Genomic DNA, 15,178 nt, shown 5'->3' on the forward strand with positions numbered 1-15,178 from the left:
CAATTCTGAGCCGTCCATCTGCCTATACGGAACCCAAATTTCCTCAGGAATCGACTGGAATAGGTTTTAAGGCTACTGTGTGTTTCACGCAGTTGTATTTTTATACACCTGTGTGTTTCACGCAGTTGAAGTTTTATACTACTGTGTGCTTCACGCAGTTGCATTTTTATACACCCGTGTATTTCTTGAGATATTCATTAAAAACTGGGCAATAGTCAAAATCGACTTATACCGGTTTACCACTTCACTACTGAATTTATCTCCCTAGGTTAGCAATCTACTATTGTCACCTGATGACATAATGTACTATTCTGGAGAGCTTGACTAGTTCGTTTGTATGCAGGGAACCTCCAGGGAAATACTCGATTAACGTTGAAGCTCTCGTGGTATTCAGGGGGTAATTTTCCCGTACAAGTTTCGACGAAGGGAAATGCATCATGAGACGAAATTGACAGTTGAGAGATGGAAAATTTGAATCTCATGCATACGACTTTTTGTTTGTTATCTGAGGAACACGAACAATTATCAGTTCAATTATCAAAAATTATCAGTTGAGTACCGCGTAGGCTATACAAAATAACATCGAATGAGGGAATTATATCGGCTTTAATTTGGATGGGAAAAATTATTTTCGTGTCACGGGACATGAAAATTAATATACACACCTCGCCATGGAAAACACATCACCTTCCCCCACGTGCTTGCCATCCTCGCCTTCGGCTCTGGTTTTGTGATCTGTTTTCCAAGGCTCGGGCATGTAATGTACTATTCACGAATACCTATCGAATTTCAAAATTGTTTGGGTATTACCCATGAAGCTGAAACTAGTGACAGATTCGACAGCAAAAGATTTGTTTAGGCGAATCTAGGGCTCTACAAATGTTTCTAAGTAATGTACAAACTCTTTCGCACTTAAAAAACATTGTACATATGATTATTTGACTCTCCTGCACTTTAATATCCCCTAAAGTGAATTTTCCGCTGACGAATATTCTGCTAGTTTCAGCTCCATGTATTTCCCTGGACATCAACGGACTCGGCACGTTTGTCGAAAAAACCTGACTCATTCCTTTGTTTGTAACGAACTTATCAGGAAATACCCAATAATTTTCGAAACTCTCGAGCTATTATTAGTGACACTTTTCGAATTGCGAATTTCACCGGCTTAAATTGTAAAAACAATCACTTTCATCAAATTTTCATTGAGGAAAAATAGATACTGCAGAATTTTGAAGAAATGTAAATAGTTTAAGTTGATTAATTGATTTTTTGTAGAATAGTCATTTTCATTCACCTTTTTTCCGATATTTTTTCTACCAGGGCTCTTGGAATTGGCCCACAGGGAGTACCAGGCAGGTGACTATGAAAATGCCGAGAGACACTGCATGCAATTATGGAGACAGGAGACTAACAACACTGGGGTATTACTCCTGCTGTCATCAATTCATTTCCAGTGTCGCAGGCTTGAAAAGTGAGTTCTTTAATTAAACCGAGAAAACTCCGAACGTACACTGATATGAGAAAAAAATCCCCAAACAAGTCTCACTTCCACTGAAAAATTTACATGTTTATGATTACCAAGTCTCAAACATTTCGTACAGAACATCTTGAGAGTCTCCCAAGATGAAGAATTTCCTGTCGCAAAAATAGATATGGTTGTTCCAAAAAATTGCTATTTTTAGTGAAAGCAAGAAATCGAAAAACGTTTGTTCGATGCTAGAAAATTTATTGCAAATGAGAAAGTAAATGAATGTTAAAACGTAGTCGATTATATTTAAGCTTTATCTTTTCATTGAAGGCGCACGAACACAAGTCGTAAAATACAAATTAAGTTTTGAATAGAATAACTATTCCGAGGTGATAGCAATCCTGCAACTTCAGCGAAATATTCTTCATTCAACTTCACTTTACGAGAGATACAGACGATTCTCACAATCAGTATTAGATAACTCAAGACAATAGTTTTGTATTGTTTACGAGGTAACTTGTACAAAGATTGAGCTATATTCTCATTCTGAAATGGCAGGCTCTCCCCACGAATGTTTAGCTTATCGAGCCAAATGTTTCATTGTTCGAAGCGCAGCCAGAATATCTACATCTCCATTATGTGCCTTCCAAATCTTGAGTGAAATATGAACAAAGTATTACCAAAATTAAAATAATTGGATTGTTTTATTAGGTAAACTTATTGTCGTAAGATAAATGCATATGTTCAAAGTGGTAAAATCAATAATTCATTGAATTATCTCATTATGCATGCTTGGAAATTCTGCACATTAAAATGGAACAATTTATGTCTTGGTAATTATCAGAAAAAAAACTAAAAATTTTGTTGATTGAAATTCCTTGAGTGAAATATGAAGAAAGTATTTCCAAAATCAAAATAATTCGATTTTTTATTAGATAAATTTATTGTCGTAAGATAAATGCAGATGTTCGAAGTGATAAAATCAATAATTTATTTAATTATCTTATTATTCATGCTTGAAAATTCCATACGTTAAAATAGAGCACTTCATCTTGGTAATCATCAGAAATAAACAGAAAAATTTTGTTGATTCAAACAATTTTTAAACTTGTTACATATTTTTTCTCTCAGTGTATTGACATAAAGAAACTTTCTGTGCACGTAAAAAATGAAATGACTGTTGAACTCGACTTTAAATCCCTTTTATGGTGCATTGTTCCACAGGTCAGCCCATTACAGCAGTCTCGCTATAAAACAGAATCCCCTGCTGGCCGAGGCATACAGCAACCTCGGCAACGTGTACAAAGAACGTGGACAGCTTCAGGATGCCCTCGAGAATTATCGACACGCTGTCAGGCTAAAGCCAGACTTTATCGATGGATACATCAATCTAGCTGCTGCCCTGGTGGCAGCCGGGGACATGGAGCAAGCAGTACAGGCATATGTCACTGCTCTGCAATACAATCCGGTTAGTAATCCTTTCAAGGAAGAATACAATGATTGATTTTCGAAAACGTCAACTTGAGGTCTGATAAACACGCTGAAATACGGCGACCCACACTGCGATTTTTTTTAAATCAATCAATAAAAAAAATTTTATATTCAGAATTTCAGTGGAAGATCGCTAGTTTATGAATCATTTATGTAGTCGTCAAATACCAGTGATTAAAGAACAAAATTCTGTAATAACTCAAGGATATCCACGCAGGGATGGCCATTAATATTACAATTCTTCAATATTAAAAGAATTTTCGACTTACATTGATAAAGTTTTAAATATGCTCGTCGAAATTTGAAAATAGGATAATAATTGAAATCTAAAAATAGTTGATGATTAAAATTTGGTGCGTTTACCCTATGCGACGCCAGTGATCGTAGACGGGCCGGGACATCACAAATTCTTGTCATATGACAACATTATGACCAATTAACTATCTGACCGTCACATTACATTTAACTAGAGGTAATATAGCTTTCGGATCCGAAGATAGCCCCATAGTTTCATGATGACAAGACGTTGAGTGGATTATCAAATCATACAATCAGTGTATTCAAATTGAAGTCAGCAATTGAAAATACAAATTCCCAAATGTTAGTTTACATGTGGCTAGTTGGTTGAAATAGTCGGGAAAAGTCTGGCCGAAATTGACAGATTTCAAAACGTCATATCATTTCGCATCCCTGGTTAATAACAAAGGGATTTGGCCTCTCATGGTGAGTCTAGCAGAGCACCAAACTGCATTATCATCTGCGCGGATAACATACATGGAAGGAAAAAACAGATCCCTAGAAATAAAAAAATTCTTGGCACAATTTTTTACTTGATTCTATGGCGTAAAGATTTTGAAGATTGGAATAAATCCGGACAAAATAACTCATTGAAGTGCGATACAATTCGACGAAATTTGCTGTAATGAAGGATTATATACCGTTATGATTATCGATTGAACTAAAGTCGAACGAGTTATTTTAAAAATTAATCATTTTTGTCTGTAGAATCTTCCGATTTGCTTAATTTTTCCCTATTCATAAAGAAAAATATTTGGCAAGAATATTTCACACCTGGGAATTCATTTTTTTCTCTCGGTGCAGCAGCTTCATGCGCAACTTTCCATTATTAATTACCTGAGAACAAAACCTACAAGAATTAAAAAACTAATGATGTATGATGCAAATAATATTATAAACATACGAATTCCAAATCAATGTCGTCATTTACTGTTCGAACCTCAAACTCCTCAAGTAATTTGGAAGATGAAACCGCTTAAGCAATTTGAAAAACTTATCATATATGATTCAAATAATATTATGAACATGTGAATTCCAAATCCATGTCGTCATTTATCGTTCGAAGTTAAACTCCTGAAGCAATTTGGAAGATAAAACCCCTAAGTAATTTGAAAAACTAATCATATATGATTCAAATAATATTATGAACATGCGAATTCCAAATCAATGTCGTCATTTACTGTCCGAAGCTAAAACCCCCTAAGCAATTTGAAAAACTAGTCACATATGATTGAAATAATATTATGAACATACGAATTCCAAATCAATGTCAGCATTTACCGTTCGAAGCAAAAACTCCCTAAGCAATTTGGAAGATGAAACCCCTTAATCAATTTGAAAAACTAATCATATATGATTCAAATAATATTATAAACATACGAATTCCAAATCAATGTCGTCATTTATGGCAACCCCCTATGCAATTTGTAAGATGAACCAATGTCGACCTTTTCTTTTCAGGACCTTTATTGCGTGCGGAGTGATCTTGGTAATCTTTTGAAAGCATTAGCGAGACTTGACGAAGCCAAGGTAAGTCTAAACACTGTAAACAAAAAATTACATTGAATTCCCACGTGTCACGCTGATTATGAATTAGTACTCTCAAAAAGAACTCGTTAATTCCGTGCAATGGTCAGTCGTGGGGTGGAAAATTCCTCGTGTAGATGTAATTATGGGTTTTTAAAAATCGGTAGGAATTGAGTACTAATACGTAATGTGCATGTGGTCTATGCTGGCGTAAGTTCTTGAGGAATGTGTTAGAGCGAAATTTGATGACAAAAGTAGTTTTCATAAAACTGGTAATCAAAAGCTCATGCAGAAAGCCACCTTTCCATGGTCACTAATGCGAATTTTGTTGACACAAAAAAAGGGACAAATTTTTTTGTGTGCAATGCGCGCGGATAACATTCATAACATCTGCCATCAAAATTCACAACCGAAAATAATGGGTTTTTTTATCGAAAAATAGAAGAAAATACATTCTTTCAGCATTGACGTTTTTTTGATTGCAGACAACACACTGTGTATCTTCTTTGTCTTTTGAAAATTGTTTTCAGCAATGTCTGATGTCATTGAACATGACTTAAACAACGTTAAAGTATCCACCTGACATGTGGATTTAATTCGCGGCCCTGTTGACGTAAAATGACATCAAACATTAATTGTGAAACTTTATTGGCAATTTGGCGCGACGTGAAATCACCATTAATCGAGGCACAATACTTACTCAAAGATGAAAATGGTGCTCTCATGTGTTGAGAACAATAGCTGATCCCATTTCCACATTTTCATGTCATTGGAGGGTTGCAAATACATTTCAATCTCATTCAGAATTTATGATAAATGGGATCAGCAGCGCAGCGACACTAGTTGTTAAGTTCATCTCATGTTTTTCTATTCCTTTCCACAATTCTCCACTTTTATTTCATGTACAGCTGACACTAATCATCCAGTAGCTATCATGGCATCATTATTTAGCGCGAGTTTACTTGACCTCGAATATTGAGAATGATTTTTATGATATTGATTGAGGACTCGTTTTGACAGCATCAGTTCACTTTGCATTGAGGGGTATTGATGCAACGTGCGCTATTCCAATGAAATTATTAACAACAGCTATTCTGATTTTTATGCAGTCCAGCCAATTTCTTTTATTCCACAAGAGTGGTCAAGTATACTGCTGCAGCGCGGCGCTGGCGAAAATTCAACAGAGCTCCCACGTTCGTCTATAAATTCACCCCAAATACCATAACTATAAGAATAATTCATTGAATTGAAGCAAAACACATGAATATTTGAAATAAAAACGAAAGGTTTTCACAGAACGAGGTAGCTCTCTTTTATTCAAATATGCAAGCTGACAATTGAGGGGACGTTTTCTGCTACATTATTCACCATTCCCGAGGGCTCGTCGGTTGTGTCTCATTTATTGTTTTCCCAATTTCTGTTATTTTTTTTTATATTCTTTTATCAACAACTCGATCAGCCGCAATTACTTTTCACACTCAATGACAACAATTGGCAGAGAAAGATCATTACGATGCATGTGAAATTTATTTGTTTTATCGTTGGAAAAGAAGTTATTGTACGAACAGACGACTAGCAGTGGCTGACGAGTGTAGAATTTATCATTAGGAAGTTGATAAAACAATTGAGTATAAATTAAAGAAAAAAAGATATTTGTGAGGTTGAGATTGAGGTGGTAGTTTTGGTGAAGAGACATTAACGCAGCTGTCTTATTGTTGTGGATTGAATGATCAACTCTAGGAGGGGAGCATGGAGCAATGCAAACGTTCTGTATCCACTGGGTTCCTTCGTCAAAGGGTGCAAAACAATCTGAATCTGGTTAATCAGTGATACACACAAGTCACTGTCGATTGTATTAGTATGAGAGTGATTGCTACCCATAAACGTCAACCTACCGAATGGGTAATACGAAGGTAATGTAGATCCCGAGGTCGGTCTCCCTGTCCCCCTCCTTGTGGTCCAGTTATCACCAGTTTCCTTGAATATATCATGAAAAATTAATTACCAATGACTATTGAATTGACTATTTGGTAAGTAACCATTGAATTGAATTTTATATATAGTGTAATTGTAACGAGTATTATTTTTTCTTTCACTCGATGGAGATGTATTCCTGTCCTGTATTGTTCCATGTGTCACTGAGTCCCACCTGAGACCGGCCATTCTACCCAATCTCCCTATTTTTTTATTTATTTTTTTAGGTACGGATTATTTACAGAAGTTTAAAGGTGCTAGCCCGTTCCTCGATAAGCGCGATTGTCCATTCTACTGCACTTATTTGGGGGTCTCACTCGTTCGTAATGATTTTAGGGGCTGGTTTTGGTGGAATTGCCGACTGGATAATGCCTGTTTCTTGGGGTATTCAATTTAATGTTGGTAAATGTGGTGTTGAGTCCACCAGACGCATTCCGGAGACTCATCACCACTTTCATAATCCGAGTGACACTCTCAAGCGCGTCTCAATCCCATTCCCAATGCTCCCGGAGTCCTCCATACCTCTAATTCTCTAAAACCAACATTTTACAGAATTACAAATGAAAATTGATGCATCAAAGAGCAGTTGCTATATCTTTTTATTGAATGAAACGAGGAGACGAGTGTCGTGGGGAGTGAGAGAGTGAAAAATCGTTTGCTCATCATCCGTTGTCTGATATTAATGTCGGAAAATAATGATGTCTGGATCTTGATCGAGCGACCTTATTTCGAAAGTTGTGCCGGTCTTTCTCTGTCTATTCTGGATGATGAAGGAAGTTCTCGTAGTCCGAGGAAAGTACAGTAGAGAGAAGAAAAAAATTGTGATTCCGAATGAAAGTTGGATTGTGGGGAATTTTCTTTATCACTTCACACCCCAGGGGTTCACTGGCCACAATACTCTAGCTCCCACCGATACTCGTTGACTCTTCGAAATTGATGAGAAATAGGGTAGAACTATTGAATGAGAAAAAGTATCATTGATTGATTTTTCGGAGGATCTCCAGCAAATCCTGGCTTCACAAAACATTGTGACGTGTTCATTATTAATGAAATGTAAATGTACTAATTCGGGTTATGTTACTGATTGCTAATTGATATTTTAGTGGATATAAATTCATGATGGATTAATGTTGACATATCACAATGGCTGCAGGCGCGGCGCGAAGAGGACGGGCAATTTTAAGTATAAATTAAAACTGGATATGCGCGGCGCGCGCCACTTTTCAGAATTGCGAGCAGCAATGTTTGTTAATTCGTTTAATGTTTTAAATATCTGACTCTAGGCATGCTACCTGAAGGCAATCGAGACGCGCCCGGACTTTGCTGTTGCCTGGAGCAATCTCGGTTGTGTCTTCAATGCACAGGGTGAAATATGGCTGGCTATTCATCATTTTGAGAAAGCCGTTGCATTAGATCCCAATTTTCTGGATGCGTACATCAATCTTGGAAATGTCCTCAAGGAAGCCAGAATCTTCGATAGGTGAGTCCATCATCTAAATTCAAATTATATCATGAGGGAATGTGAGGGAATGGATTGGGAAAAATAGGCGATCTGAGATATTGATTAGAGTGACGGGGATAATGAGGAATTTGTACTGGATGGATGATTGAAGAAAATCCTGGGGTATCGGGTGCTCTCTTATAGTTTAATCGATTAGGTATTCCCGTTTAATTAAATGGGAATGTTTTTCCTTGAGTTTTTTATTTTTCAGTCTCATTCTTATCTTTCACGGTGAAATAGCGAATGTGAGAATTGTTGAAACCTTTTTAATACTGTAGATGTTAAGATTCTCAATCACTGAATCTCTCGATTAAATTGCAGGAGAGAGTTACGTTCTGCGGATAATTGCTTTTTAAGCATTCTCTTGACTTGAATCAAATGTTGGATATGTACAGTTTTCGAAATAGATTGCTTATAAATTATTTATCAACTAGAGTGGTAATTGTATGGTGGTAATACTTGATAACTTGGGGTAAAATTAGGCTTCAACTGGGCGTCAAACCTTTATATTTTTCTAATGAAATTGATTTCTGGTGAAATTTTGAACATGAACAATTTTTTTTACAATTAAAAAAATGCTTTTAGGTGTAGAAAGTGACTGTTCATAAATTGGCGAATAATTACTTTTTCTAACATTCTCCATGGTTGAATAAAATTTTGGATATCATTTCGAAATGGATTGCTTACAAATGATTTATGAACTAGAGTCGTAATTGCAATTTTTTTAAATTATTTTATGGATTTTCCTTGAAAAGGACTTTTGGTTTCTTTCAGTTTAAAAAAATATTTTGAACGGTTTAAAATGGAGAATCATATTTAGACAACAATAGTAGTTTAGATAGTTTAAGCGGTAAAATTACTTTAAAATGCTTGTTAATTCAGGGTTAAATGAAGCTTCACCTGGGCTTCAAACCCTTATATTTTTTAATGGAATTAATTTCTCGTGAAATTTTGAACATGAACAAACTTTTTACAATTAAAACAAATGCTTTTAGGTGTAGAAAATAGACTGTTCATAAATTTTCACCGAAACAAAATTAGAATCTTCGAAAATTGTAATTTTTTGCAATTATTTAACGATTCTCAGATTCTAAATGGAGAATCATAACATCGTTGAAAAATAGCCTAAATAACCTAGGGTACCTGGGGCTCCAATGAAAGCTCTGATGTTCAACTATAAATGTTGGAAAGGATTTCAACAAAAACAAAAAGGCCAAAGTACTTGGATATCCTTAATGGGCTATGAAACCTATTCAAAATAAACGAGATGGATTCCCATTATTTCCATACCCATTTGTGTTCCCATAGAAATAAAAAGTTTTAGGTCATCATTCGGGTAATAAAATAATGGGAATTTCCCCTGGTACTTTTGGATGGATTTGTTCGAGTTTTTAAAACAGCTTTTTCTGCTGTTATGATTCAAAAAGTTCACCTCTCTCGTCGACTAGAGTCGTGAATGTATTCCCGGTAATTCCGTTAACATTTCAAAATAATTCAGTTCTCCCCCAAGTCATTTCAACTTAATTCCCTCGGAAATTCCTGCTTATTTACAAACTGCAGAATTCCATTTACTTGAGAAATTGACGAACGACCCATAGAAACTCCAGCTCCGAGTCCCAGAGTTGTATCCACCCACCAATCCCAGTCGTCCTTGGCGCAGGCCCTTTATTGATTCGAAAGACTCAGCTACATGCGGCTATCGCCCTCTCAATACTAGTGTATCCAATTCCGAATCCTGCGATTTTCCATTTCCCCCCTATCTTCACCTATACCTAGCAATAATTTCTGGGATAAAAATAACAGCAAAGCGGATTTCTCGATACGTTGTCGTCATTCTTTAATGTAAAAAAATGTAAAGTTGATATTCTTAAATCAGATGCAAATGAGATATTTCACATTCGAATTGGTTTATCGACTTCATTCTCAGTCATCTGTAATACCATCTCTTGCACAATTTCAGTGATAAATATCTTTGGAATCAAATTCCCCCGCGTTGAATGGAACTTTTCGTTATCTTTCGCATCGTTGTCTTTATCATTCGACTATTACGTTCAGTCACGTTCAATTTACCGTCACGATTCGCCCATTTCTATTATCAATCCACTTCGAATCCAATCTCTGACGTTTCTGTAATGATTGCTTGAATTATTCGCGGAATTAACTCTCTCTCTGCGAAAGGTCGGTTGAAGAAACGGATGTGGCGAAAAAACAATTCGGCAGACTGCTACCACGAGGATTTATGAGGTTCGAAGTTCAGGTGGAAATTGCGGAGAAACTCCCGTGTTGAGTAAGACTACGGTCTACAGCGCGTGGAGAAAAGCAGTATTTTTTCACTCCTCAGTTGCTTTTCTTTATCGTTTCTCTGTTTGCTGGAGGAAGGAGGGAAGACAAATAAGAATTGAGAAAAACAGGGGATATTTGCTGGAAAATTTTCTAATATCATTTTTGTTAGGGAGTTTAAATGACTGTTGTTGTTGAGGGAACGTGTGGGTTTTATCACAATATGCCTGGGTATCAAGTCAAGATTTTTATAGAAAAAAGGGATTGGAAAACAATTATTTTGAATAGAATTAGCGTTTATTGAATAAGTCATAGATCTCTTACAACATCTGGTAGACACTTCGGCCGATTCTTGAAATTAACAGAGATCATAGTATGGTAGGTATAAGAATATAAAACAATATAGTTCAACACATAAGTATAAAAATAAAAATCCATGTAATGTTGACAAAAAGCCCACCAATTATTCGTTCGTTATTTAGCTCGTTTCGTGATTCACGAATTTATTAATTTTTCCTACCTCACGTATACTGATCTTTACCATTGGAGAAAAGTGAACAATAAAACAAAAATAGGCGAAAATAATTACTTACTCGAACAGTTTTCTTGTTCAAAGCCCCTTCGAAAGTTGAATTGAGATTCAAAGGTCCGGTGAAAATCGAGGAAAAACTCTCGTGTTGAGTAAGACTGCGGTTTATAGCACGTGGAGAAAGGCATCGTTCCTCTGTTTACTAGAGGAAAAAGGAAAGACAAAAAAGAATTGAAGAAAATACGGGATATCTGCTGGAAAATTTTCTCATATCATTTTTATTACGAAGTTTAGATGATTGTTGTTGTTGAGGGAACGTGTGAGTTTTACCGCAATATGCTTGAGTTTCAACCCAAGACTTTCATAGAAAAAAGAAGGTGTCCGTAAATAATTGCCTGCTTTAGCAGTTTTTTTTTTGTTTCAATCCCTTTTGAAATTTGAATTATAAGATTTGAAGTTCGACTGAGGATTGAGGGAAAACTCGTGTTGCGTAAGGCTGGTTTACAGCCCTCGAAGGAAGCAGTATTACTTCACCCCTCAGTTTCTTTTCTTCAACCTTCCACTGTTTACTGAAGGAAAGAGGGAAGACAAATGAGAATTGAGGAAAACAGGATATCTGCTGGAAGATTTTCTCATATCATTTTTTATTACGAAGTTTAGATGACTGTTGTTGTTGAGGGAACGTGTGAGTTTCATCACAATATGCTTGAGTTTCAACTTAAGCCTTTCATGAAAAATAAAAATAGAAAAGAGGAATGGGTCTGGAAATAATTCAGGAAGTAATTACTTACTTTGGCCATTTCTTTGTTTGAAACTTTTTGGAAATGTGAATTATGAAGCTTGAAATTCAGGTGCAAAATGAGGAAAAACTTTAGTGTTGAGCAAGACTGCGGTCTACAGCACGTGGAGGGAAACCATAATTTTCTACCCTTCTCATTTTTTCTCCCCCATCCTCTCTTTGTTTATAAGTTAACTCGAGGAAAGAGGAAAGACAAATAAGAATTGAGGAAAACAGGGGATATCTACTGGGGGATTTTCTCATATTATTCCAGGTGGATATGCTTGATTTTCAAAAACCGATGAGAATGGATATGGTAGAATCTATTCTGTTGGTTTTTCGATATGCCGTTTGATGATATCAAAATTTACCTTTTTGTCATTCCGGTCGTAGTCAGAGATTCGACGCTACGCGTCCGTGATGGAAAATCGTTCATCGCTTGGCCGGAAAAATAGTATATTTCGATACGAGTGAGGCGGCATTTTCACGAGTGTGAAACTTAGAGTCAAATTTGGTTCAAATGCAAGCTCTGTTGTTAGACTACAAAAGTGGAAAAGCACTTCACTGAAGAAAAAATAGCCAAAGTACTTGGACATCTTCGATTTCCTCAGGAATTTCAGGCACTTTCAGAGATTCCAAGTATAATTCATTATTTTGGATCGCTCAAACGATTATGGTCGTTATAATAGATAATGATTTATTTATCCCTGTATAGTTTTACACTTTTTACAAGTCGTTAATTATATTTATCAATATTTTGCATTGTTTTTCCCAAGTGTGTCTGGTTTGAGGGCCGAAATCAATATTTTCTCCAGATTCTCAAATGAAAAGGCGTGCAGGCTATTTCATTTGAACAAATTCAAGGAGGGGAGAGTGGGGCAAAATGAATAGTTCAAAACGCAATTCCAACAAAAAAAATTTCGACAGTTTCCGACTGTTTAATTTTTTCTCGCTCGCCCCTATAATTCATTTTTTTGGCTTGAATAAAAAAGCTCATTAATAATACATTTATCAAAATTTATCGTAGTTTTTCGAAGAGTTCGCACTTTGAGGGACAAAATAAATATTTCCCCTAGATTTTTAATTGAGCAGTTAGGCTGGCAGCCTACAGCGGGCGGAGGAAAACCATATTTTTCCACCCCCATGTTGTTCCTTTCATCGTCCCTCTGTTTACCGGAGGAAAGAAAGAAGACAAAGAAGAATTGAAAACAGGGGGATATCTGCTGGAGGATTCTACCATATGATCTTTTATCATGAAGTTCAGATGGCTGTTGTTGTTTAGAAAACGTGTGGCCTTCACATCAATATGCTGGATCCTCTCGTTCAAGATATTCCAGTCGAGCGAAGCAACAGAAATAAAAATATATGGGAACAATATTTTCACAAAAAACTACTGAAATGGTGTAAATTTTCCGGTTTGTAACTCGTTCGGTTGAGTAAGTTTTTATGAGAGGAAACAGTTACATATGGCAAGTGAACGACATTTTATGGCTCTCAACAGCAAACACTGAGAAATAGAGGGAAAAAATTCATAGGGAGAAGTGTTTGATCAGTGGAAATGGGTTAATTCCATTAACGCACGAGTTGGACATGCGTAACTTGCTGTGGCTAACGTGTCAGCGTGCTCGACTGATGATCTGCGGATCACGAGTTCGAGTCCCTCTGCCATATCAACAGCAATTTTTTCAACAGCACAGTTTGATCAGTTGACGTTGACAAAATCAAAAAACCTTGAACGTCGATTTTAAAGTCTGTGCTAGAGCGAATCAACTCGTAGTTATTTCGATGATGACACTTTAGAGTTGTCTTCGATAGTCACGAGTCGTACATTATTTTTGATACTTAATTTTGAATGCTGGAATTTCCAAGGCATTTGAACGGAATTACCGCAGCAAGACTTTATTTGCTGAAGTCGGGTAATCAACTGTCGCGTTAATTATTCTCTGGCCATGACTTTTAGTACAAAAACGTAAGTTTACGAGCAATTGCGAGGTTCATTTGTAATTCGGTGAAGCAATTGAGAGTCATTCAGAGGATATTTATCTTTCAAAGTTTAAATTCTCTTGGAGGAATTGAAAAACCAGGAAGAATTTGCTCGGAACTTTTTCTTGCGACTTCTTCTCATCTAATTGTAATCAGAATAGTACAAACATAGGGTTTATTAAGTGGAGAGTACTTCACTGTAACTCATTTGGTTCTCAAATGACATTGAAACTTAATGTGAACCAGATATTTTGCGCTTGAATCAACCCTAGATTGGTCACCCTATGGGGGAAACCCCGCCGCGCATGGTTTTTCTTTAATTATAATTGACTGGCTAATCAGAAAAATTCCAAAAAATTTGACATTGTCAATTGAAGTGTCTAAAAAATTATAGTAGTTTTTAGAACACCATATTTCCCAAAATTCCAACAGAAAACAAATTAGTTCGGGCAGATGAATTATTTTTTCCCATGTTAAGGGGAAACGGAACCCCTGTGTCTATATGAACTTTTAGAATTCTTTTCTCCTGCAATTATTATTTTTCATTTATGAAACTGCTTCATTGACTTAATGATGCAATAATAGAATCGATAAAGTAGTTTCATAGATAAAAATTAATAATTGTAGGAGAAAACACAATTCTAAACGTTCATACAGACACGGGGGTTCCGTTTCACCTCAAGGGGTAACAGAATACCTCTAATTTTCCTAATTTTTCAACAAATTTCCTGCTGAGAGTTATCGATATGTTTTACAAATCAAAGCACATTAATCTCTAGGAAGCGATGATGAAGATCAATGTTCTTTGGGTTAAAAAAATATTAATAACTTTAAGCAGGAAATTTGTTTGAAAATTTCGAGTATGGGGTGGCCTTCTGTTACCCCTCAAATGAAATTGCCTATGACGCGACGTTGCCGGAAACTCGTTAACCGCACCCGGGTAGTGTAGAGTAAATTCGGCAACGCTGGAGTCTAAATTACACGGCGGGGAATCCCCGCGGAGTTCATCAAGCCGCAGCGTCGCGTATGATGATCGAACTATGACTGAAAGGGTGAAAATTAAATTTGTTTCATTGAAAAATTATGGACATTCAATTAAGGATTTAAAAAATTACCTCTTTTCCCCAAATACACTATTCCAATATACCACAGAAATAGACTTTGTCAAGTGAAAAGTATTTTCCCCGCTATCTCAAATGGCATTGTTCATGAATGAAGCATAATATCGTCAATTACGAAAGCCAAATTCATCGTTTTCCCCTCCACCTCGAAAATATTTCAAACTTGTTTACAACGAGACGCCAAGTCGTCTGAAAATATCACACTTATCATTCCAATATCCCTGCCTCG

General features: G+C 36.2%; 1 protein-coding gene across 4 annotated transcripts in view; it reads left to right on the forward strand.

Moving 5' to 3' along the window:
• Nucleotides 1-15,178, forward strand: part of LOC107047598 (UDP-N-acetylglucosamine--peptide N-acetylglucosaminyltransferase 110 kDa subunit) — a 41,371-nt gene that overhangs the window by 5,259 nt on the left and 20,934 nt on the right. For 2 of the 4 annotated variants that reach the window (XM_015270390.2, XM_015270385.2), the window contains exons 2-5: nt 1,321-1,471; nt 2,693-2,936; nt 4,718-4,786; nt 8,041-8,237. In XM_015270390.2, coding sequence (XP_015125876.1) covers nt 1,321-1,471; nt 2,693-2,936; nt 4,718-4,786; nt 8,041-8,237 — 661 coding nt within the window. Of the gene's footprint in view, nt 1-1,320; nt 1,472-2,692; nt 2,937-4,717; nt 4,787-4,818; nt 6,697-8,040; nt 8,238-15,178 lie in introns of those variants that run through there. The other 2 variants (XM_015270392.2, XM_015270395.2) reach the window with 2 other exon arrangements.

The sequence above is a fragment of the Diachasma alloeum genome, unplaced genomic scaffold (genome assembly GCF_001412515.2).
Source record: "Diachasma alloeum isolate Michigan unplaced genomic scaffold, Dall2.0 Dall_scaffold_00183, whole genome shotgun sequence".
NCBI classification, from domain to species: domain Eukaryota; kingdom Metazoa; phylum Arthropoda; class Insecta; order Hymenoptera; family Braconidae; genus Diachasma; species Diachasma alloeum.